Here is a 25,792-nt window from a genome sequence, read left to right as displayed (position 1 = left end):
ACGCCAATTCAGTCAGGGGACCCAACGTCATCTATCTGTCCTCTTTTGTGTTCTGAAAGGAAACCACATAGGGCCAACTGGGTGGCATGAACAAGATGTCAGCCAAGAAGGGAAATCCTCTGCACATTCCAAAGCCCTCACTTCTACTCACCTGAGCCATTTCCTGGAGGAGGCTTGGCTTTATCTTACCTTAATGTAACTAATGAAGTCTTTATCATTTAGTAAAAATAAATGAAAGTTTTTATTTCTATAATATCAAACTGACTTTTTAACTTTTGAAGTGAGTGTGTAAAATACTTCTTTCTTTTATCCCTGCTTGGGGAACTATAATTGCATTTTAACTGGTACTGCTACAAGAACAATTTTAACCTTGAATCGCAAATGTGTTGGCTGGAGGTGTATATAAATCATTTCAGCTTCGTTTTTATTATAAAAGTATTTCAGAGAATAATTAGTTTTTAATCTGTCAGCTCGAATCAAAGGAAAAGTTGAAATCTATTCATTCCATGTGTGTGCAACCAGGGCTCTTGGTCCACAAGATGTGGGGAGGGGGGCATGAAGCTGAAGGGGAGAGATTAGTGAAAATAGAAAGTAATAGAAATAAAAGCCATTAGACACTGGTCGGAGCAGTATTTGAAGGGGTGGGTGTACAGCAGAAATTCAAAACAAGCACATGGTTAACACAACTAAAACCCAGGGAACAGGGTGGGCCCTGCTTTGTTGCCTCATTATAGAGCAGACAGTGGCAATTAAATATTATGCCCGATAGCCCTGAGCATCTCAGGTTGTACTTTTGAACCACCGCTGCAGAAAATGAAACTGAGACTCACTAGCTATATGCCAGGCCACATCCTTCCCGCGGCTCAGACACTTTTTTACAGCAAGGCAGGTACAGAAAGGCCTTCTCCATAAAGAAAACGCCTTCAGATAATTAACTAGGAAAGCACTCTCTTTTGGGCTAATGATGACATCTTTGGGCAGCACATGGTGTTGGAAAGGATGCTCCTGGATAACTGACATACTAGTTCTCATGACGTCTTCACCATAGCAGCCAGGAGCTACGCATGCATGTCCCTTAGCTCACACATACTGCGATAACATTTCAGGTTAAATTCTATATTAAAATCGATTTTTCTGTTCTTGTTTCTATTTTAAATATAACCCACTATAGAACTTAAACAAGATACAGGGCTTGCTTTATTTCTATGGGATAGGGCTGTCACTTGGGTATGGTAATCAATTAATAAGGAAATTAGGAAGACGACTAATGATCCTTAAGCTGCTTCCTCTCATGTCAAGCACAGGTCTGCACATTTCACCTCGATTATCATTTTATCTTCATCATTTTATGATGTGGAAACAGAGGACAAAGTAGAGAAAGTTATCTGAGAAATGGGGCAGGAAGAGAACTCTCAGTTTAGAGGCAGTGTGCCTCTAAAGCCCAGCTTTAACTGCAAAGTCATGCTTAGTTACTGTGACAGACAGACAGACAGACGTCGTTAGTTATGTGACAGACTTGCCAAAGAAGGGCAATGCAGATAAACCTTCCCTTTCCAACCTGTCTCACTGATTAAAATAATAATAATAATAATAATAATAATAATAATAAAACCAAATGTTCAAAGCAGACTAATTAAGACATTTAGATTTATTGCATAAATCGGTATATTGCTGCATAGTGGAGAGCATACACCCAAAAATTATACTCATGGTAAAGGGCTGGAGGGATGGCTCAGTGGTTAAGAGCACTCATCACCCTTACAGAGGTCCTGAGTTCAATTCCGAGCACACCCAGTGTCTCATTCTAGTCTGTAACTCCAGTTCGAGGAGATTCATTGCCATCTTCTGGTTTTCCCAGGTACTAGGAATCCTGTTCGTCTAGTACAGAGACATATGTGTAGGCAAAATACCCACACATATAAAATTTAACTATTAAGACAAGATCATGCTGGAGAAAAACCATAGGTAATGCCGCATTTTAATGGATAGGAGGATCCACTCCAGTGGTGACAATGGGCAAAGAAGCAGCGTTTGTAAAATTCTCCTGCAGGATGAACTGAATCCACATTAGAATAATGCCTTCTGGACTCAGCTCCAGAGAAAGTGCTGAACAAGATATACATATGTATGGACGCTTAAGGAAAGACTGCAGACACCTGACTCCAGGCACTACTTCCATTCCTTGGTACTGCCAGACCCAGGCTGCAATTCTGTATGGATGATAAGGAGATGGCAGCATTTTATTTCCCATTTTCTCTCCTCTTATCCCCTGATGTGTGTGTGTGTGTGTGTGTGTGTGTGTGTGTGCGTGTGTGCATACCCACTCACTGGGGAATCTGAGGCTGATGTCAGGCATTGATCATTCTCTATCTCTTTGCATCATACTCACCAGGACAATCTCCCTCAGTCAAACCCCAAGTATAGCTAGTTTTGAGGACCAGCTTGCCTGAGGACGGCCTGTTCCAGCCTTACATGGTTGCTAATTACAAGCGGGCCACTGCACTCACTCAGTATTTTTGTTTCCAGAGATGCAAACTTTGATTCTCATGCTTGTGCAGCGAGTGTTTTTACTGTTGAATCACATTTCTTCCCAGGCCCATGGCTTTGCCTAGTATTTACGATGGATGTCGACTGGAGTCTCATAACCTATACTGACTACTGGTCAGCCCAGGTGTCTAGACTCCACCCAAACTGAACACATTTGAATCTACATTATCATACAAGAGAGAGGCCAAGGTCACTGGCTAAGAGCTGGTTAGAATGCCAGTGTAGGTTCACAGGGAAGAGTAAAAGAGGCAAGTTAAGAACCTGCTTGTGTGCCCTGAAAGCCTTTAAGGAAATCCATCTCCCCAGCTCCGACGACTGGGTTGATCGGCACAACTTACAGAGACCTCACTTGCTCACTGCTTGCCCTTACTGATGAGAGAAAAGATAAGAGAGGGAGGCTTCTGAGAAACAGCGGACCAGGACCTGAAATACTGGGCTGTTTTTTTTCTGACAGAGGCAGTTGTGGAATTCCTAACCACTCAGCTTTTCCAAATTGGCCCTTGTGCCCCTGAAATCAGTGCTCTCTGCTAGCTTCAGAAAGAACACTGGAATCTGAAGTTTTGAAGCATTAATACATAGATGGACACTTTTCTCCTGGGGTGTGGTGTCTGTGTGTGGCGGGGTGTGTGTGTGATGCAACTGCGGCCTCTGTACGATGGCTAGCAAGGAGCCAGTGAAGCCACAGAAACAGGAACCTGTCCCTTCCCTGGGAATAAACAGCAATGTAGGGTGCAGGGTCTGATAAAAGTGCAGCCCTCTGCAGGCAGCTTGTAATGAATTAGAAAGCAAGTCGGGGTTCTTTTTCTCTGTTTGGTCCCTTCCAGGGAAGGCAAACACCTGCATTCTTCTCCTTGTGTCCTTGCTCTAGAGCGCTGACAAGCACAAAGGCATGACAAAGCACTTTCTAAAAGCTCCAGTTTCCAAATGTCAAAATGCTTGGAATCCACAAACACTTCTGCAGACATCCACTCCTCGAAAGTGTGTGTTTTATTGGAGTCTATTAGATAGCTGTAGCTGCCAAAACAACACAGTATGTTGATGGCCTTCAAATCCCTGAGCTCGCCAACGTCCACCCCTCACTACAAGAAGAAGAAGAAAAAAAAAAGTGGGCAAATCTTAATTTCAATAGCTCAAGCATTTAAATATTTGAAGACAGAAGCATTTATCTTAAGTAAAAAAAAAGAACCCTTTTGAAAATCAACTACACTTTTTCCTCAACCCTACAGAAATAAATATTTGGACTAATTTCTTTAAAAACAAAACAATGTTGGCTTCGCCATTAGGAAGAAAATTCGTCTCTATTTCATTTTCTCCTCACAGCTGGCAGATCCTGTTCAGGAACCAAATTGCTAGCCCTACCTTTTCTGTCAGAGTGTGAATTAAAAAGAAAAACATGCTCAAAGGAAAATGACTGCTCTCAGCAGAAAAATTCAGAATAGCCTGGCACCATGCCACCTAGCTTTGCCCAGAGGATAAAGGGCTGCCCTGCCTGGTCTCCTTCTACAGTTCCTGCTCCATGTAACCCGAGAAAGGTCAACACTGGATGTCTTTGGGCACTACTCAGCATCTCCTCTGATTTGTTTAAGGATGGGCATGTGACACAAGGCCAGACTTTGGTTGGCTGAGTTCTCAGAAACATCTTCAGGAATCCTTTCTTGATAGAAGAACTGGCTTTAGCCAGCTATTGACAGCTCTTGACCTCAAGGGTCAACTAGGACTAGTGCGATCATAGTGGACCATGGAACCAGACCAAACAAGCAGGGAGCTGAGCTCTGCCAGAGTACAAGGTCAGTTCCAAAGCCATGTAAGAAGCTTTCTGATTGGAGAGACCTCTGGATGCAAGACAGATGAAACACCAGGCTTCACTGTCTAGTTAGAAGTCAGTCCAGTGCAGGAAGGCTCACACAGCCTCACCTTGAAACACCCTGACTATTGCTTCTCCAGGTACACTGTCTGCTTGGATGTACTGAAGTGGTCATCTCTGTTTGCTGTAGCCACGACAATGTCCAAGCAGAGCATCATCTGACTGACTACTCCCTATTCTCTACCCTCTGCCTTGCTTAGGAGAATCTCTGGACCATCCCCCAAGATCAAAGCTTTATTACCTATGTTCTTAGTTAAGTACTGGTATTGTTACTCTATTCTAGAACTCCCCCCCCCCCACTGTTTCCTAAAGCTGTAAGTTTGGCTGGGTAGGGAAGGGGCCATATAAACAGAAGAGCCTTACAGGAATCCCTCACTTCAGATAGTGCTGGTTAGTGGCTCCTTCCTAGTATCTTTCTATCTTATCCATTGCTCTTGGCCCTACACATAAGGCCTCTTACTATTTTTTCCCAGTGCAAGCCGAGGTCTTTTTTAAGATTACATTTACTTGTTTACTCTGAAGGGCTGTGCATGTGGAGGCAGTGGCCAGTGTGTGGGAGTTGCTTCTCTCCTTTCATCACATGGACCCTGGGGACTGAACTCATGTCATTAGGTGTAGCTGCAATCGGCTTTCCCACTAACTCCTTTACAGTCTGTAGGCTGAACTCTTGATAAAGAACGTGTACTTTCCAAAACGTGCTCCTTTATTCTGTCACTGCTCAGGGGGCAGCTGAAGGGCCCTCAGGCCACAAGTGGCTGACTCCTCAGCCAGGGTACCAATACCACTCCAGTTTTACCAGTTTCTTCCTGTGATTAACTGCTTGGCCTGAATCCTACCTTTCAAGGAGGCCATCTCAGACCCAAGTCAGAAGAAAGGAGGGCAGCAGTGGGTTAGAAACACTTGGTTTGTGATCTTATATGAAAACTGCGGGTCCCCGTACAGCACCCAATGCCTCCGTCCATACCCTGATGCCCTGTGTGGGCCATGCTAGGGCACCATCTATCTCTTAATGCTTTTGCATCACTGATCCAGTTGATACATGTAAGGAGCCTGTTCCGAAACAGCTTGATTGCCTTAGATATTCAGTGCCCAGGAAAGCTCACATGTACCATGTCCCAGCTGGTGGCACTACTGAGAAATGGGAGACAGGATCAAGTGGATGCCAATTTCTCTAAGGCTTGCCCCAGGGAGGTCACAAGTAATACTGCTTTGATATCCTGTCCCCACTTGTTCTTGCTGCCTGCTGCTCCCAGCTCATCACATCTTGCCTCCCAGGACCAGAGCAGTGAATCCAGACAAGCAGGGACTAAACCCTCAGGAACTGCGTCAAAGGGAAACTTCTGTCCTTCCCATTGACTGTCTGGATATTCTGACAGTGAGGAGGAGTGGGGTTGGAAAGCCCAGGCAGGGAGGTGGTTTGCTCCACTTTGTGCATACGGATCTCTTTTCTCAACTGTTGTAGGCCGAGTGCTCAGACTATGATCCTGAAGATAGACATGTGGCTTGATTCCCAGATGTGTGATCAATCCTTGAAGGCACCTACATTCCACACTCTCTTCATTGCTACCATAAAATAGTGTATAAACAATACTGACCTAAGACCATGACTGGAGAATCACACAGGAGGAACTGATATGCCTCGGACACAAGCTACCACTGTGGACTAGCTATTATTTCCTCAAGACCAAATCCCAAGCAATACCTCACTTCATGTCTGCAATTCTCAGTTGGGTAATCTTCATCTGAGAAATATTTTTTCCAAGTCTAAAGCTTATTGTTTATAGAATTGTTTTACAGAATTTGTTCTTTGACATGCTCATACGTGCATAATATGGATTCTGAATATTGTAACCCTGCATACTCTCTAGTATCACTTTCATCCCTAGTATTCTCTCTCCTCCCTACAGATTCCTTTGCCACATTCCTTTCTTTTTACCTATTTACTTTAAAGCCACTGAGTTTAGCCAGGACTCTCTCTGTGACCATGGGTTTGGAACTGTTTCTTGAGCTGAGCTCCTTGCAGGGCTGAATACATTGACTGTCCTATCTCCAGAATCCATCAGCAGCCAATGCTTCAGTACGATGGGCGGGACCCTCTAAACCTCTCCTGGATCCATGACTGACTGCTGATAGGCCCAGTCAGTGCAGACACAGTGCTTGAAGCCGTGGATGTTATGGGATCCTGATTAAACTGGCTATGTTATACCCAGAAGAAGAGCATTGAGAAATCCTATTTTATATTCTGCTATTCTTGGATTTAAAACTATATGTTGGAAACAGTAAAGAAATCAATAAAAAGCAGAGTTAAACAAAAACCCATATTAACCATATCTAGCAACAGTAAATACTCAACACAAACCTAGTCAAGACAGAAAGCACAAATGAGAGCAGACTGCTTACCTGGTGATAGGAGATGGGAACGGGCCTCCGGAAGACAATCCACTCCACTATTTCACTACAGGGTGGCGTAGTCAAGGAGCCTGTGTACCTGTAATAACTCCCCAGGGATGCGGGCAGGAGGTCTCGGAGAATGAAAGGATCCAGGAAAGTCTCCTTCTCTGTTTGGGAAGAGAGGTGAGAAGGTCCTCAGAGAATGTCAGTATCATGCCTCAGACACACAGCTCAAACCCCAGCCCCCAGCCCAGGCCTTTCCTCAGATGCACTGGCATCTGGTGGCAAGAAGGCCTCAGAAAACAAGGCAGCAAGTCCCAGATGTGTGGTGGAGAGGGCAAGGTTCCCCAATCAGCTAGGTGCAGCAGTCCCTCCCTGCTTCCAAGGAGTCAGAACTCCCTGACAGTGACGACTGGCATGCCCTGCAGGAAACCCCATCCCAATCTTGCCTTATTTACCAGCCTGGCCTTCTCTGTGTAGCCCCTATGAACTGATAATGAGTACAGAAAGCTTGGAACGAAATGAGACAACTGCTACAGCAAACAAACAAACAAACAAACAAACCAAAAGACCTCATCAAACCACCAGTGAGCTAATATGATGCTCACCTCCCAAATGGGCCACATTCTTCATGATGATTTCAGGGTAGGAACAACGCTTAGCTTCCACAGTCACCTTGACTGAATTAAGAGACACCTAGGGCAGTTACTGTAGCGCACCTGTGGATGTGTCACTGAGAGTGTTTCTAGAGAGGTGTGACTAGGGAAGGGAAGACCCTACCTACCCTAAATGTGGGTAGCTGGAGGTCAGTACTGAATAAAAAGAGGGAAGGGTGAAAGAAGAAAGCCCGCTGAGTGTTGGTATCTCACCCATCCCTGTTTCCTACCTAGTCAGCTAAGACAAGCAATCTCATGACTGCCACAGCTGTGAGCAGCCCCTACTGTAACGACATCCCTAATATAATGTACTGTACCTTCAAACTGTGAGCTAGATAAACCTTCTTTCCTTGCCAGTCAGAGATCTGGTCAGAAGAAAGGGAAAGGTGGTATCATTCAAGACCTATCCAGTTCCAAGTGGAACCTTGACAGGGCATGCCTCTGAACCTAAAAATATTGGCCATAGAAAGAGGCTTAGAAGGAAGAAAGAAAGGGAGAGAGAGAACAAGTGTCTCACACACACACACACACACACACACACACACACACACACACACACAGAGAGAGAGAGAGAGAGAGAGAGAGAGAGAGAGAGAGACAGAGAGAGAGACAGAGACAGGGACAGATGGAGTAGAGAGAAAAGAGGTGAGAGGACCCGTACTCAAATAAAGAGTAACAATAAACTGATACAATGATCCTGGAATAAAGAGTAACAATAAACTGATACAATGATCCAGACAATAGCTCTGTGTAGAATGTAGTGCATGCTGCAAGGTGGAATCTATCTGCGGTTAAACAGCTTCAAAGAAGCTGTCCTGGGAAGTGAAGCCAGGCATCTGAATGCCAGGAACGACTCAGCTCCGACCAACTGCAGGACCTAAAACAAATTAGATGAAAACTGGAGGGATGGGACATTTTAGGGCATGCAAAGCTGCCCTATAGATGCTGAGGTAGGCAGGAAGAATGTAGTGGATGAATTGTGGCCATGTCTGTGAGGTGCTGTTTTTTGACTGATTACAGCTATGGGAGGCCAGGTAGGTCTAGACTATACAAGAAAACCAGTACACATGAGGAAGAGTAACCCAGCCCAGCAGCAGTGGTCCTCCAAGGTTTCTGCCCTGACTTCCTGCAACGATGAATTATGATCTACAGTGTAGGCCAAATGAACTCTTTCCTCCCCTAAGTTGCTTTTGGGTAGCACAGAAAAGCAAACGAGAAAACTGCAGAGTGCTGCTTCAGCTCACGAAGAAGGAAGCTGGCTGTAGACGTGGGCTGGGTGTTGCCCCCTTCCGGCTCATGTGTTGATCAAGTGTCCTCTAAGCCTTCTTATTTGTACATGCACTGTGTCGTGGAGGACACCAGTGTCTATCCTACAGCATAACTGTGGGGGAGAGAAGACAGATGGAAGTCTAGCCAGGGTATGTTCAGTTAGGGAAAGATCACCTGTGGGTAAAATGTTCATCTGAGAACTCCTACCCTGCCTCAGCCTACCCCGATGGTTTCTGTTAGATGCTAAGAGGGTCTAAGCTGATGATGTTGCCTTTCTGTTGTTATTTGTTCTTTTTCTTGGATGCCTCTAAACTGTAAAATCACTATAACAGTAATATCTCCTAGGAGAAAATTTTTATTATCCTTTCCTCTTTTTTTTTAGTACCCCTTCTCTCTTTATCTTTTAAAATTTAGATTTACTTATTTGTTTTATGTAAGTAAAATTGTCTCCAGCTACAGCAGTCAAGGGCGTCAGATCCTGTTACAGAAGGTTATGAGCTGTAGCCTCCTATAAGCCTGAAGCAGGCTAAGCCGGAACTTGACCTGGGTGGAGCCTTCCTCCCTAGATCACTCTATTGTTCTGCCACTGCTGCTGTTCTACTTCAAGGTACTGCTACCTGCTGAGAGGCCCTGGAGCTATTCCGGAGACTACGCCCTATCGGTAGTCATCACCTGCAGCTGATTCCAGGCTCCAAGGATGAATTGGCGGGAATGGACCCCCTCCCCTGCCCCCCACTCTTTTATAAAGCGTGTCTGCCATTAAAAATTTGAACCTTGATCAGAACACTGTCTTGGTTTCATCTTTTTCCCTAGTTTCCCTCTTTTTCAGCGGCGGCCTGCTATTCAGGTGTACCTGCCTTGTGAGCCGCTGGATGGCTCGCAACAATGAGCCACCATGTGGTTGCTGGGAATTGACTCAGGACCTTTGGAAGTCAGTACTCTTAACCACTGAGATATTTCTCCAGCCCCGAGAATTTAGAAAAAAATAAAATAAAAAATAAAAAATAAGGGACCACTCTGTTCTGCCAGACACTCTCTGTTAGGAACTCCAGCTGACTGCTTCAATGGGGGCTTCCTCAGTCAGCTATGCTGCATGTTTTTATGTACCTGACTGACAATGTTTTGCTATCTATGTATCTGTCTATCTATTCATCTATTATCATGTAACTACCTTCTTTCTCTCTCTTTCTTCTTTCCTTTCTTTCTAACTATCCATCACCTAGCTAGCTATCATCATATAATCACCCATTTATAATTATACTTAATTATCTATCATCTATTTATCAATCATGTATCAATCTATCTAACATTTAACTATCTATCATCTACCTATCAGTCACCTATCTATAATTACCTGTCATTATCGTCTAGGTCAGTATCTATCTACTTAACTATCTATCAGCTACCTATTATCTATCTATCAGCTATCTATCTATCTACCTACCTACCAATCATCTATCAATTTATTGAGCACTTAACCATCTAGCTATCATCTGCCTTCTATCACTTGCTATTTGTTCTGTTACTTTGGCTTACTGTATATTTAATAAACATACTCATTTAAAACTGAAAATACAGCAAATGAATGTCATTCTCTGGACTAAATGGAATCATCTTATTATCCACCCTACCAGACTTCTAAGATTATAAGCCTTTCTTTATAAATCAGAGAGGGTTCTAGCTTTTATCTGCATCTTCAGAGAAGACCTGAACTTAAAATGGAGACAGCCCTCTTCATTGCACTTACAGATATCTTAAAGCTATCGAGGTCTTGCTATTGATTTGCCTCATTTCCTCAGTAGCTTCCACCACAGCTCCCAAGACATTGCTGGTGGCCTTCAAGGCTTTGAGCCACCCACCAGACACAGCTATATGCCTGGAGCCACATTCTTCCCACAGTTTGACCGTCTTACACTACTCACACAGAATATTCAGTGTAGACACAGCATAACTTCCATATATCAGAAGTCTAGGTACCTGGCAGAAACTACAAGAATCCCAGTAGAAAGTAAATGTACTAAAGTCAACAAAACTACAGTATCTTCTACAAGAGATTCTAAAAAAGACATCCTGGGCTATATTTTATGTTACACAATATCCTATTTACACACCAAAACACTTTCACAGCATTCAATACATGCAGAGGTCCTGTTGCAACTTTAAGTGATTTGATCCTTAAAATAACTCTATCACGTTAGGTCCATTATATGGACCCAATTCCCAGAGTCTAGAATGTCGAACCAGGGAGTTAAGAAACAAGTCATCCTAATTTCCTAGCAGTAGACAGTTCAACAAAGTATGCCCTTTTTTATATTTGTGTGTGTACGTGTGTTTATGTTTCTGTGGATGTCTGTGAATGTTTGCATGTAGAGGCTTGATGTCAGTCTTGATGTCACTCATTAGGCAACATTCATCTTGTTTTATGAAACAGGGACTCTTCCTGGCCTGAAACTCACAGTTAGACAGACTGGCTAGTCAGTAAAGCCCAGCATGGATGCCTGCCTTTGCCACCTGTGCACTTTGATTACAAACACATTCTCTCACACCCGATATTTTGTTTTTAGCATGGGTTTTGGGGATCATTTTCAGTCCCTCATGCTTGTACAGCAAGCACTTACTTCCCTGACAGAGTTCTCTCCACAACCTAGAAGTGACTTTAACATGCTTGGCCCATATAAAAATCAAGGCATAGAGAAGCTAACTACAACTCTTACGGTTATAAGAAGACAGAGTACAGTGGTCTCTTACTGAGGAACTACAACAAAAGCCCAGGCTCCTAGAAGTTTTAGATTAATTTTTTAAAGGAAAAAATGCAAAAGCTTTAAATCATAGGTTTTGCAACCAAAAGCTCACATCCACTGATCCCAGTTGAATGAAAGTGGAAACTAAAGGGCTTGCCTCTCCACCCCCTGGCAAGTCTGGGCTTTAATTTTACCTAGTTACCAGGGAGTCAAATCACAGGACACCTATCAAAGTGTGCTTTGGCCTTTGCTTGCGGCCCCTGTGTTTTCCTGGCCACACAGCAGCCAACACAAAGCCGGAACACCCAGAGGGTGTGTTCAGGGCTTGGCATCACGGGCAACAGAGCTGCCACTTTCCTGTCTCCCTTGGGCAGCAGATGAAGTTGGCATCACACTAAGTGGCCTGTGCTGGGATCAGAGGCTCAAAAATGAAAATCAGAAACCCTGTAGTTTTTCTCTAAGGGAACGATCCACGTCAGGGTTATAGGTGAGCAGGCTGTGTGTATAACCTCTGGGAGAAACAAGATAATCAATCCCTGACAGCTGATATTGTCCCAGACTCCAGGAAGAGGTGATTGCTCTAACAAACATGAAAAGATGAAGCAGCACCCTGGCCTACAAACAGGGTGCAGTGACACCCTAGTGAAAGAGAACGCTGGTTCAGCTGGAGCAAGATCCAAGCGTCCGTGAGTTCCAGTACGGTCTCATGAGAGCTCCAAGTGTGAGCCTTGCTGTGACGGGGCTGACCTCGAAAATCTAGGATGTGTGAACAGTTCTGGGACAGAGTTGGCCGACATAGTTAGGGGCTGGATTCCATTTCTCTGTCACCACCTCTCTACCAACCTAGAAGGCTTGAGACTGCCCTAGGTAGGAGCTTCACGAGTGAGAACACCATTTCTTTCAGCAACTCTAACACCACAAACCATAGCCATTATGTCCAGAGCTGACATAGAGACCAAAGGTCACTCTCAGAACCTCTGACTTAGTCTAGTCTGTTAATATTGCATAACATTTCTGGGGTCAAAAGCTTGAGGCAAGCAGAGACTCAAGTGCAATCTCTCCCTAGTATTTGGAAATGAAATTCAGGACCTACACCTCGCTTTTCCTTTTTCAACTTGAATACTAGTGCCTTCAGGGCACATGCTGTCTGTGCCAAGGCTCTAACCTGGGCTTTGGAATGAAATGATATTGAAAAGCTGTGCAACTGTAGGCAAAAGCCTTATCATCTCTGGGCTGTGTCTATAATCTGTAAAATGGTCATCATGAGATCTTATATCCTTTAGAGTTGCTATGACTACTAAAAGTGACTTGGAACAAGGGACTAAACCCAGTGTCTGAGCCACTGTAAACCTTCATTTCACAGCAGCCCCTGGCCGAGGGCAAGCACAGAAGATTCCTAGGCTGGCTTTTGCTGTGTTTTTAAGCAGGGATAGCAAGTATTCTCTATAAAGCTAGAATATTTACCTAAATATTTACCTATCACCAGAGAGTAAATATTTTAGGTTTTGCAGGGCAATAGATAACATCAAAGATATCATGTTCAAACTCACGTAACAGAATCACCATCCACAATCCTATTAAGGACATTTTAAATTTAATAATAACTGCATACACCCTTCAAAATATGTCTGCATTAATGAGAAGGAAGGATCCCATATTCAGAATAACATTTTGTATAATCCGAGAGGCCGTATAAAAACTCAGAAGCTGTGCCAAAATTGGCAGTGGAAAGGACAGGGCCTTCTGTCCAAAATTTGCCGACCTCTACCTTAACCTAAGTTCCATAAGGGGCTCCCATACAATGTGACACAAATTTCATTCTAAGTCATAGGCAGACTTGCGAGAGGGTCAGGAAGACATGATATGTGTTAACAATACATACTAGCATTATTTTTTTTTTTGAGACAGGGTTTTGCTGTGTAATACAGGATAGTCTTGAACATAGTTTTCTGCTCAATGCCTAAGTTAGCAGAACTTTCGATACTGTCCCATCTGCTTCAGCCACAGCATCTGCTTCAGCCACAGCATCTGCTTCAGCCACAGCATCTGCTTCAGCCACAGCATCTGCTTCAGCCACAGCATCTGCTTCAGCCACAGCATCTGCTTCAGCCACAGCATCTGCTTCAGCCACAGGTACTGAATTGACAGAACCCACTCGTGAGACAGGCATGGGGAAGATGAAAGAAGGTGTGACCCAGCTCACGATGTAGCTCTTCATGAAGGTCTTAGTAATGGAGATATTAGAAGGAAGGGAGCTTTGCCACAGCCAAGCCATGTAGGCTAGAATTACAACTCAGCTTCTCCAGGCAAGTTACCATGCTTCTCTGAGACACAATAGTAAGAGTGCCTGATGTTGGCGTCTGAGCAGTAACTAGTTAATACTGTTTATTATTAACTAGTAACTAGTTAATACTGTTTATTATTAACTAGTTACTCGGCACTGAAAGTGCTTGTCATTGAGAGTGCCCAGAAGTACTGTTCAATAAAACTAGTCTGTCTTGTGACAAGTTTCTTGAGACTGTGTTGTTCCACACCGATCTCAAAAGTGCATCCTTCCCCCAACGTCTAGCCTAATGAGTAACTTAAGTCCGAAGCACTTCTGTTTCAGCCAGCAACCAGTTAAGCAGCACACAGGGAACACTGTATTTCTCCCTCCATGCACTGCATTGCCACAACAAGCAGCTGCTGGGCAATACTAGGTGAAAGGACCGAGAGGGGACGAGCCTCCTGCCCCACTCACTAGGATCCCGGGTGCTGTATGCAGACAATATTATATTTTAATAATTAATTGTTCATCAAAGAAAAAGATGAGGAACAGGGATGCCAAATTCAAAGTTATTCAAATTGCAGAAATGAATAATGCATGACTTTTATATTAAATACACACTGTATTAAGTAGTCTACATTTCACCAAACTCTGTCTTTCATTTTTTAAGCATTTTGAACGACAATATGAATAATCAGTTAGGGGAGGTTTGTTTGGAAAAAGGAATACCTTATTTGAATGCAAATGAAGTATATTTGAAGATGATTAAATTTTCCTTATCAATTAGGAAATTTTGTATGAGGGTCTTAAAGTCATGGTCAGCCATTAAGTTCAACCCAGCGCAGTTATCCTTGCAGCTTCCTCTCAACACTAAATTATATCTGGCTCATTCTGTTCAATTTCTCCTTTCTGATAGCAGTGCCAAGAGGCAAGTTTTAATTAAAGAAAATTTGAAAGATTCAAACATGCATAATTGGATTAAAAATGTGATCATTAAAACATTAGATGATAATCATCTGATTGATTGCATTTTTCAGTGTGTTAATAACTTAATATTTGCAATGCTTTGGTTACATAGGGACAAAGAAGTCTCTTTAGAAAATATGCTGAATAGTCAACATATAGAAGATAGCAGTGATGTCATTAAGAGCTGTGGGATTCACCAAGCAAGGTGGCATACACTGCTTGCCACAGAGAAGAATGGGATTCTCAACAGAAGCAAGAAAGAGGCAACATCACTTATTTCTGTCTTCCTAGAGAATTCCCAGAAACCTCAATAATGGGATAATTAGCTAGTGCGGTTGTGCCACCTAAGTGAAATAGGCTTATTGGATGAAGAATCCAGATCACCATATGCAAACACACAGAGAGGCCCAGAGAATGACATTGTCCCACAACCCTAATGCAAAGCCACTCATCTTCCTTGACTATGTTAATGGTTTCAGCTGAATAAACAGGCCATTTTTATCTAAAGTTGATGTTCAAATAAAACACATTGACATTAATCTTTTCAAACACAAATTATATGAAGATCACAATTAGAGAAATGGATGTGGCACTGAAATTACGGGAGATACATAATGACAACACCCGGGACCATCCAGAGCTGTTCTAGGGCTTGTCTCTACTTGTAAGGCCCTGGAGATCACAGCTGACATGATGATACATCCCTGGGGCTTTCTTTTCACCAGGTCAAAGAGCTAATTCATAAATGGGGACCGAGGTACACAAGAATTAAGTGGTTTTGACAATAAACAAGAAAGTTGTTAGTGCCAGAAGGTAAGTGGGATGAAAGGCATCTCAGACTGGGCAGAGTGACATATAACTTTAATCTAAGCACTCCAGAGACAGAGATGGGCAGATCTCTGTGAGTCTAAGGCCAGCTGGGACGACAAAGTGAGATCCTGTTAAAGAAAAGAAAAGAGAGAATGAGGGATAAAGTGAAAGTCAGCAGAGCGAGAAGCATCTGAGAATCAGTGCACCTGGGCTCACTTAGGGGCTCTGCTCCAGGAGTTGGGACAGCTCGGCTCATCCCTAGGAAGCCCCAGCTCTCCTCTCTGTCACAGCACTGAAATCTCCTTGGGCTACTATAGCGATGACACAATGCTACATGCAGAAAGCACTAAGGCAGGGCTCAGTCCAGCAGGTAGGATAGCTAAGAGGTATTTTCTTTTTTCCTTTTTCCATCTTTTGTTTCATTACCCTAATCAAAACAGTGCTGGTCACTGCAAATTATCTTAATTATCAATTATTACTATAATCAATTATTTCCTTTATTTTCTTTGCAAATCTTTTTTAAGCTCAGACTACCCTTATCCTTATGATCTTCCAGTCCAGTGAGTGCTCGGACCACAGGCATCATCACTATGCCTGACTTCATTTCCTTTAAGTTTTGTATGCCCTAGCAAGGTCAAACATCATACTTCAAAAGCCAGGTAGTTGTGAATGCATAGTTACCAGCTGTCTACAGCCCCTATGTGCAAATCAACAGGCGAGATGGTGCAGGAGGGATCCCAGATCCTGTTGAGTGCTCACCACCTGCCGGGCACACTGTGTGCTGTAACATAATGTGTCTTTATGATAAACCAAAGGCCTCACTCCCACCATGCAGTAGAGAAAACTGAACTTTGGGAGAGCAAGTAATTTGTTTGTACATCTGCTCAAAGGGAGGAATAATATTCAAAGCCAAATCCTGTGCTCTTAGCCCAGAGATGACAGTACTTCTCCTGTCTTAAGGTGACCTATGCACAGCAGAAAAAACATGGTATAAAGTCAGCCAAGGGAAGTCAGTGGATCATTGGTGGTTTTTCTTAAAGCCTTTGTTCTTCATATTTCACAAGGTTAAGCATGTTCCCCTAAACTCCTATAGTCCTGTTCAAATGATTAAACATCCACAGAGAAGGGTGGTGGGATGAGAACTTCTGAGGCCTCTTTTTATGACCTAACACTATTGTTAACAATGCCATTCAGTGATAAAACAGCACTCACACCGCATCCTACTTCCTGGACTTAACTAAGAAAAGTAACGGAAATGACTCACATCTATGGTGGAGGTTTTGATAAACCCAAATCTAGGAAACTGGAAATGGATTAAGCCTGTCTGTTTCTAGAAGATTTTGAGATCAAAGGCATTCAGATAAGCATCAGTCCTTCCTGGATCCATAAAAAGACAGGCGCCAATTAGCCAGAAGCTGGCTGCCGCACATTTATAGCGCACTTCAGGAAAGTTCCATGTAATTAAGTGCTGGAAACATAAACCTCAAACGGGAAATTTTGCCTCATGTTACGATGCTCGAAATCACCAGTGAGCTGTAAATGTTCAGAATTATCAGTGAGTCACAGACAGTACAGCACAGGTTTCTTCATTCAAAAGAGGGAAAATCATTCGAGCAACTGCTTCAAGGTAAACATTCCAATAGAACCCTCATTAATTCACTAGAAACACATCTGGGGGCAAGCCCAAAACCAAAGCTTATCCTGTTACATAGTGAGGAAATGACCCAACTAAGTATTTATATTATCTGGTCATACACACACACACACACACACACACACACACACACGAACATACACACACACACATAGGGACACACACACACAGAGACATGCACATACACACAGAAACACACACAGGGACACACACACACTGCATAGGGGCAGTGCTACGAATAAAACAAACAAAACACCAGCTACCACTAAGGCGAGGCTGGCAAACTTTCTCTGAGAAAGGCCAGAGAGCAAGTAGTTAAAGCTTTATTAGACTGTTATGTATTGTTGGTGACAACTACAGTCAGTGTACAACAAAAGCAGCCACAGATAATATGCAAGCAAATGAGTATGGCTGAGTGATAAAACTTTATTTGTAACGACAAGCAGTGGGCCACTATTTGTTTAACCTAATAAAACTTTGAACAAGCAAGAAGGAGGCTTGATTTGGTCTACAGATTTTGGTCCCTTGAGCCCTAAGCTAGAGTGTTCTGGGCACAGAGTGCACACCACTTCCATGTCTCCCCAGCCTCAACACATTTACCCAAGGCAGAGGAAGCTCAGTTTTTCCAAATGGAAATATTGGTGAGAGACCTGGCCCTTTGCACAGGATCACACAGCTTCCAAGCTGGAGAGCCAGAATTCAAATCCAGGGCAGCCTGAACTAACAGGCTCTTCAATAATATTCTCCGTGTCAGCTGGGCTCCTAAATCAAATTTCAAGTGGAAAATAAGAAAACACACGTTTATGTTTGGACACCATGAAGCTTTGCAGGCAAGTGAAATACCAGTCTCTGTAGCAGCAAGAATGGCATGTGTAGAAAGAAAATGTTTGCACATGCAAGGGTCAGCTTGCTCCTTTCATCTCACTGCCTTGACTTGTGTTTCCCAGACACTCTGAAGGTGAAAGGAAGAATGAACGCAAAGATGCTTAAAGTTCATGGGTAAAAACCAGGCAAGATGCCTCCGACCAATCCAGCTCATTTCTGTGATGTTTTGCTGGTACATAATGACATGGGTAACTATTTCTGTCCTTATTAGCCCCCCTCCCCCCAGCAAAGTCTTATTTCCTAGATTTTGTGCTGTGCTTCCAGAATTCATGCAGATATTTTCAGAACGTTTAGCCATGTGGCCCTAGATAGTTTCTCTTTTTCTTTTCCCTTTAAGAGATGAGCCATAGTCCTCTCAGTGAGAGAGCAATAGCTGCAGACTAGAGTCTGAAATACTTAACTTGCTCTTTCAACAAAACCTATTTGGTAGGACTCTGTCAAGACTGAGACCTGCAGATGGACACACACACACACACACACACACACACACACACACACACACACACACGAGTGGCAACAGACAGCCAGGGAGAAACAGGACCTTAAAGTTGGACCACTTCTCTCAAGGCGTGGCCTTGGATCAGCTTCCCAGCAGTGCCTGCATCACTTGCTTGTGTCAGGTGGATCAAGCAGTTGGATGTCAAGAAGACTCCGTGATGCCTCCTGGGCTAGTTTGACCTTTCCTGGTTGTGCACTGATCATGCAGCAACACTGAAGCACGGAGCTTTTTGTTTTGAGACTGGCACCTGCCCTACTTTGTTGCTCCCCCCCCCCCCTTTTCCTAAACCCTAAGAGCAGAGCAGATATTGCATCTAAAGTTAGCTCTTTAAAGATAAGACCCCCGAGGCAGACTCAGTTCTTTCATGGTCTTGAACCAATTCACATATAGAAGAAACGGTCTGTCAAGGGTGATTACAGAAAAAAGGTTTGAGCAGAGCGCTGTCATCCCCTCTTGGCTTGCTGTGAGGTCTCTGGTACAAGAGTCTGAAGCTCCTACTTTTGAGTTCTAATCATCATATGCTTTGACTGTAGAATGCAACACAACAGCGCACAAGGCCAAAATGCCAAGCACCCTAAAACAGTGCCGGTGTGGCACCTGCACTCGCTCTAGTGACATCATCACTATCCCCCTCTACCCAAGAAGTGAGCATAACTTCCACTTTGAAATAATCAAACAACAATAATGCTTTTGTTTCAGGCTTACCATCACAATCTTGTAAAGCCTTGCTCTAATCTTTCTCAACTTCTCAACTTTCTGGCTCTCAAATACAACATGTTGCTTGGTGGTCCAGTCCTTTTCACTCAATACCAATGCTTTACTGTATGATTATGCTGAGTTGTCTTCACCTAACCTGCTAAGGGATGGGCTATTCTGCATTGGGGTAACTGGAAGAAGCAATGTCATAGACACTCCTGTACCCTTCTCTTGCCAGGCATATGCCTGCGTTCTCTCTGTTAGATTGTACTCAGTGTTTCTCCAGAGTGGCTGTGCTAACTTATCTCACAGCACGTACACAGTCCTTGGTATTTGCACCATAGCCAATATTCAATACTTTTGGCAATTTTAATAAGTTTAAACTATCTATGCATGCTGATAGGATTTTCTTGTTGCTTAAAGCTTGGTAGATAGGACCTATTGATGAAATTAGTGTCTGAAACACTGGAGCTACTCTTAATTTTCAGAGAATGTACAAATCAGCACGGACACCCAGGTGAAACTGTAGTATACTATGGCATCACCCTCCGTGAGGTGTGGTCAACCATAGGTGTGAATATGTCTGTAGTGGCTATTCCTGGTTGTCAATTTGACAATATTTGGAATGAACTACAATCCGGAATTGGAAGGCTCACCAGTGACCCTTATCTGGAGGCTTGGAGATCCTTATCTGGATCTTGGTTTGAAGATCTTGAGCCATAGTGGCTATGGATTCCAGAAGATTGAATCTCCGAGTTTAAGGAACACACCCTTAATCTGGGCTACGCCTTTCATCTGGGATTAAAGGTGTGGTGGAACACACCTTTAATCTGGGCTACACCTTCTGCTGGAGACAATATAAGGACATTGGAAGAAGGGAGTCTAGCTCTAGCTCTTGCTCTTGCTCCTTCGCCTGCTTGCTGCGTGAGACTGAGTAACTGCTAGATCCTTGGACTTCCATTCACAGCTGCGACTGAACAATTGTTGGGAATTGAGCTGCCGACTGTAAGTCATCAATAAATTCCTTTATTATCTAGAGACTATCCATAAGTTCTGTGACTCTAGAGAACCCTGACTAATACAATGTCCCAACACAAAGTCACAAATGTACTCCAAACACTGCGTGGGGTTTTGGTAATTTGCTCTTGTAAACTCCATCAGTGATTCTCAGGTATGAACTTTGCGTGTGATAACATCATTTCTCACTTCTAAGCTATTAAACATACCCAGAGAAATAGGTTAAAACAGCACTTTACAGCCAGGAAAGGCTGAGCTTCACTGTCACCTCATTCTGCCATTCTGGCTTGTAGCACCATGGACTGATTTGGCTTATTCTTGCACTTAACATAAATAGAACCACAAAGTATGGGTTCTTCCAAGTAGGTTGTAGGCTGCCATTTTTTTTAACTGCTGCATATAATAGGCTACAGTCTCATATATCATGGCTGGAACCTATGCTCCCACTGGTGAACATTCGGTATTTTTAATCAATAGCTATTAAAAACAAAACTCCTGTTTACAAGTATTTTAAGTGACTTTGTGTATACACTTTAGCATGAGGTAGCAGACTACTTGTGCAATATGGCTTTCTGAGGGAGGCTTTCTCAACCAGTCCAGCTATGAGATCATAATCTTGTGAGATGAAGCCTACCTGCTGAAGCACACTTCTAATAATGTCCCCAAATAAGGCTTTGGAGAGCTTCTCATGGCATGGATGTTAGGAAAGGGAGGAGATGCAAACACATCTCACAGGAGAGCTCCAGCTGACCTGGCCAACAATAGTGTGACAGACTTTGTTTTCAGAAGGACTCTGCGGTATGTCTAGAATTCCTTCTTTATTGAAGAAGCATCATTTGAGTCAGGTGTGGTACGTAAGGAAGGATGGATAGGCTGGCACCTGCTCTGCCACATGGCAAGGTTGGCTGGAAGCAGCCGACTTACACAATACTCCTCGCTTGCTTCACTCTGTGAGGGGCTCAGAACAACTCCAGCCAGCACAGGATTTTGTCCACAGATTGGGGAGATGCATCTCGGTGCAAGAGGAGAAGAGGGAGGAGTGTAATGCAGATGTGCCAGGAGATTTACAGGTGCTGCATGGCATGTTCCTCTGAATTATGACATCCCTTTGGAGGGAGGGAGCCTTGGGGGGGGGGTAAATGGCAGGTAAGCAGAGGTTACACATCTGGGAGAAGAGACAGTAGATTCATGAGGGCAACTATTAACAGTATGAAGGGAGTACTACTTGCTGGGGCTGGAGACACTGACAAGCCAAACCCTGGGAGCTGTCTGTAAGAAGCAGAGTGACCTCCAGGGTCCCAGCCTTCAGGAGTCAGTGGAGTGGTGGCTGGAGCTGGCTTTCTGATGCTGTAGCTGCATTGGTCAGGACTTTATACGTAAGCTTGTTATCCCTGTACACTGTAAGGAAACCCTCACTTATATTCCTGTTGGTAACCCCAATACAAACTCATGGGTCCACCAAATTGCACACTGGCACAACCGTCTGTCATGGGCTCCCATTCTGGGGTGAGTGTACGTGAGTGCTGCATCTCTCCCAACAAAGTCTGCCACACTATTGTTTGCCAGGTCAGCTGGAGCTCTCCTGTGAGACGTGTTTGCATCTCCTCCCTTTCCTAAAATCCATGCCATGAGAAGCTCTCCAAAGCCTCATTTGGGGACATTATTAGAAGTGTGCTTCAGCTATCTGAATGTGTGCTCATCAGAATCAGGAAGAACAAAATGATGGTGAGTTGGGGGTTTGGAAAGAAGGGGCAAACAGACAAGGCTCAACAACCAGGCAACTGGCATCAGCAGGGTTCCTCTCTGTCCGGGTTGGTTCTTTAAGGGCAAATAAAGAACAAGTAGGAAAAATACATACTTTTAGCATGAAACTAAATGCACGTTTCTCATCAGTCAGCAGTTTTATAAAATGAATTACATGCCAACATCTCTATACAGCTGTTAGATGCACACTGTATTTTGACATCACAAAGGTAGGCATAAGAAACAGTGCTTAGTGTGGCTTATGAGCTTCTAGAGTTTATCTCTGTAGCAATGGAGAAAAATGTCACCGTGCTCAGAGTCGCCAAGGAACCATATCGTCTGTCCATCTAAGGTCACTGCACTGAATCTAAGCTTGCTCCCAGCCTGGAGCAGCTCTCTCTCTCAGAACTCTTCAGGCCTTAGTCTTGACATCTCCATATTTCCAAGTCTAAGTGAAACTGGCTACTCTTCAAGCCATGGCCTACTTGACCATAGGTTCCCCCCAAGAGGATGGTCCCCACGGACAGCTCCACATACTGCGTCTAGCTCAGTGCGGTCACTCACTACAGGAAGAAAGAAAGACACCACTCATAAGATTCACTGAACATTTCAGAAGAAAGGATTCACGACTAGAGAATCCACTGCAGGGGTCGGGGTGGAGGGTGGGGATCAGGTGGACAACTCCAAACAGAAGCAGAGGAGGCCTGAGCTATCTGTGAGAGTGGCCCTTGGGACAGACACTCTTTCTAGAGACAAGCTGAGGTGAGGTCACACATTCCAGATTCTCTCTGTGTCTTAATGGAATACCCCTACCATAGTGAACCAGCCTATGAGCACCCAGCAGGTAATCACACAGGTCCCTGACCACCCAATGCAGGCTCCATGCAGGCGCAGGCTTGGCTCTGGAGTTCTTTGATGTCCTGGTCAACACTTTTCAGAGCCTCTTCCAGCTTCATGCTTTTCTCCTTTCTCTCGGAATGAACACTCTCCTCATTCTTCCCAGGCCATTCTTCCCTACGGGAAACCTCTCTTTCACTAGAATTCCACGTTGGCATCTGAGCCAGCACCAGATAACTCATCGCATCTCTGCCGAAGGACCAAGATGATCCCTCTCTCTAACAGCAGAGCAGCCAGTTAATAAGAAATTAACGTTCTAAGATATGACCCATAGAGGTCAGGAAGGAAAAGCCGCCTCAGAAATCCACAGCGAATTTTTTGCACTTCACACTTCTGCAACATCATTCCCTAGCCAGAGAATCTGTGAAAGGCATAATTATTTATGCTCCTTCAAATCAGCAGATCACAAAAATCACTCATAGGAAAAGTACAGTTAGCTTCAACAAAGTCTTTTCAACTCTTCAAGATGTCTGTCTGACCCTGCCTGCCGCTTACTTTCTCTCTTAGTCAGAAACAAGACTCAGAGGTTTTTAGTCCCTCCCTACCCCTTTTTTCTATTTTTTTTTCGTTCTTGCTCTGGCCCCATTGCCTTGCTGTAGCTGTCTTCAGACATCCCAGAAGAGGGTATTAGATTTCATTACGGATGGTTGTGAGCCATCATGTGGTTGCTGGGATTTGAACTCACGATCTTCAGAAGAGCAGTCGGGGCTCTTAACCGCTGAGCCATCTCTCCAGCCCCTTTTCTATTTTTATATGTTGATATTTTCCCTTGTACGCATGTACGTTGGATCTGATTTAGACATTTAGGTGTGATTTACTGAGCAGCTACTGTTGCCAGGTGTAGTGTGTCATCCTTCCGCATTTATTGAAGCGCGGGGAGGTATTGCATGAGCAGATAAACAACAAAGGTATTCCAGGCACGTCTGAGAAGAAAACGTGGATGATGCCACAGGGGTGATGGTAGTGGGTAAGGATGGGTCATTCGACAGGTGAGATCTGAACTCCGACTCCTGAGCATATTTGTGGAAACACCCTTGGGGTACATGCAAGGGGGAAAGAGAAGGTGCCAACAGAGGAAACAGCAAAGACTTCAGAAGAAAAGGGCAATGTTTCCCTTCCATTCCCTCCCCACAAGAGCGGGGTGGGACCATCTTTATCTATGACCAAAGCCAGAGCTGCCTGTAATCAGGCACACATCTTGGTTTTACTGAAGAAATACATGAGCTCTTCTTGGAAGCAAACATTGTTTGCAACTCTCTATCCAGTCATAGAGCAGGGGGGGAACCTGGCATCACCACACCCCTCCTTACATCACACAGCGCTCCAGTGTGGAATTGTTTGCACCCCTTTCTGATTGACTCGTGTCCAAAACGATGGCATTAGGTGGGGTTTGGGGAAGGTAATCAGGTCACGAGGAAAGGGTCCTCACAGACTGTGTAGCTCTGGGGAGGCAGCTCAATGCTAGAGTGTTCCTAACAGCAAGGCTCTGAGTATAATTCCTGGATTTGAGCCTGGGTGGGGCTGCTTTTATGTTTGTGCTGGAGATCTGAGCTCAGGCCTCGTGCTGGTGAGGTGAGCACTTTACCGACTGAGCCATCTCCTCAGCATTCTGTTTTCACTACGTTTATTCTTGTTACCTGCCGCACGACTGAACTGAACAATTAATGCTCAATCCACCTTAATCGAACTCTGATAACGAGTTTAGTTTCCCTGGAAGAGGTATTTGTTAAGCTCTACAGAATTGGCTCATGTCAGAAGACAATCCTTGCAAAAGGTGTGAAGACATTTTATCACAGTTGCGGGAACAGAGGGAGATTTATCATGGTTACCAATGCTATTTTTGTCAATGTCTTTGGAATTCTAATTAGATTATTAAAACTTTACAAATCATTACCCGAGATCCAGACTCAACACCTTCCTGCAACAAGGGTGCCTCTGAAACGAGAGTATCCTGGTGCCCCAGGTAATGATGCATTGGCTGATAATAAAGTTGCAGGGAAATTCTGCCAATAAAACCAGTTGGAAGAGACAGAACCATTCATCTTACTTTCTCTCCCAGGTTTATGCCTGAGGATATGATGTCTGCCACACAGAACATCAGCCTCGCCCTTCCATCTCAGCAGCTGCATGGTGCTGGCTCACAGACTGTGAAGTTTAATGGCTTGTCCTGGCTACTTATATTTTCCCCTTAAATCTGAGAGGCAAATCAAAAATATTTACAAGTGACATAGCACTTGGAAAAGGAATAATTTTAGGAGTAAAATGAGACGAATGGCAGATTCAACCCCTAAGAATCATATATCTTAGAGCATTTTGATTTACAACACATGCATTCACAGTAACACCTGAGGGGAAACAAATGGCTCACTGTTAACCCAGGCCCATTTGCAGGTTATATATGCAGGTACTCTATATCCATCAGATAATGACTTTAAAGCCCTTCAGCATCTGAGGGCAAGGAATGGTATCACCCTCGGTCCTCTTCGAGATAACCTGATTCCTTCAGGTACAGATCCAGGCCCTTCACATTCTAGCTAAAGGAAGAAGATGGAGTTTACTCACCGTGATGTACGACGCCCTTCAGCCCGTGGATAATAGGATCCAGTGCAGAATTGTCCCTCGGACTGACCTACATGTAAAGGAAACACGATTGGTTAAATCTGTCCTGGCATCAGCTTCTACTGCCTCAGTTTAATCTTCTAGAGAGAAGGGGTAACGGGATGTGTCTAGCAAGCTGGTGAGGTCTCACACATACCAAACACCAGAGATTTATGACACAATAAAATCAAGGGAGGAAGTCTAAATCACAACAAAGAAACTTCTCAGAATACATTATAACAGGAGAGGAAACACCACCTCCATAGTGCAATCTTAAAAAGCTACTGCTCCGT

The 25,792-nt window shown here is 43.9% G+C and overlaps 1 protein-coding gene across 2 annotated transcripts in view; it reads right to left on the bottom strand.

The window, feature by feature from the left end:
- Nucleotides 1-25,792, bottom strand: part of Ptprg (protein tyrosine phosphatase, receptor type, G) — a 688,602-nt gene that overhangs the window by 125,097 nt on the left and 537,713 nt on the right. For both annotated transcript variants that reach the window (XM_006517956.4, NM_008981.3), the window contains exons 6-7: nucleotides 25,464-25,530; nucleotides 6,812-6,969 (exon numbers count right to left, since the gene is read on the bottom strand). In XM_006517956.4, the coding sequence (XP_006518019.1) occupies nucleotides 6,812-6,969; nucleotides 25,464-25,530 (225 nt within the window). The remainder of the gene's footprint in view (nucleotides 1-6,811; nucleotides 6,970-25,463; nucleotides 25,531-25,792) is intronic.

Source organism: Mus musculus, chromosome 14, assembly GCF_000001635.26.
Source record: "Mus musculus strain C57BL/6J chromosome 14, GRCm38.p6 C57BL/6J".
Classification (NCBI taxonomy): domain Eukaryota; kingdom Metazoa; phylum Chordata; class Mammalia; order Rodentia; family Muridae; genus Mus; species Mus musculus.
The sequence above is the reverse complement of the archived record's forward strand: the minus strand, read 5'-3'. Positions and strand labels throughout refer to the sequence as shown.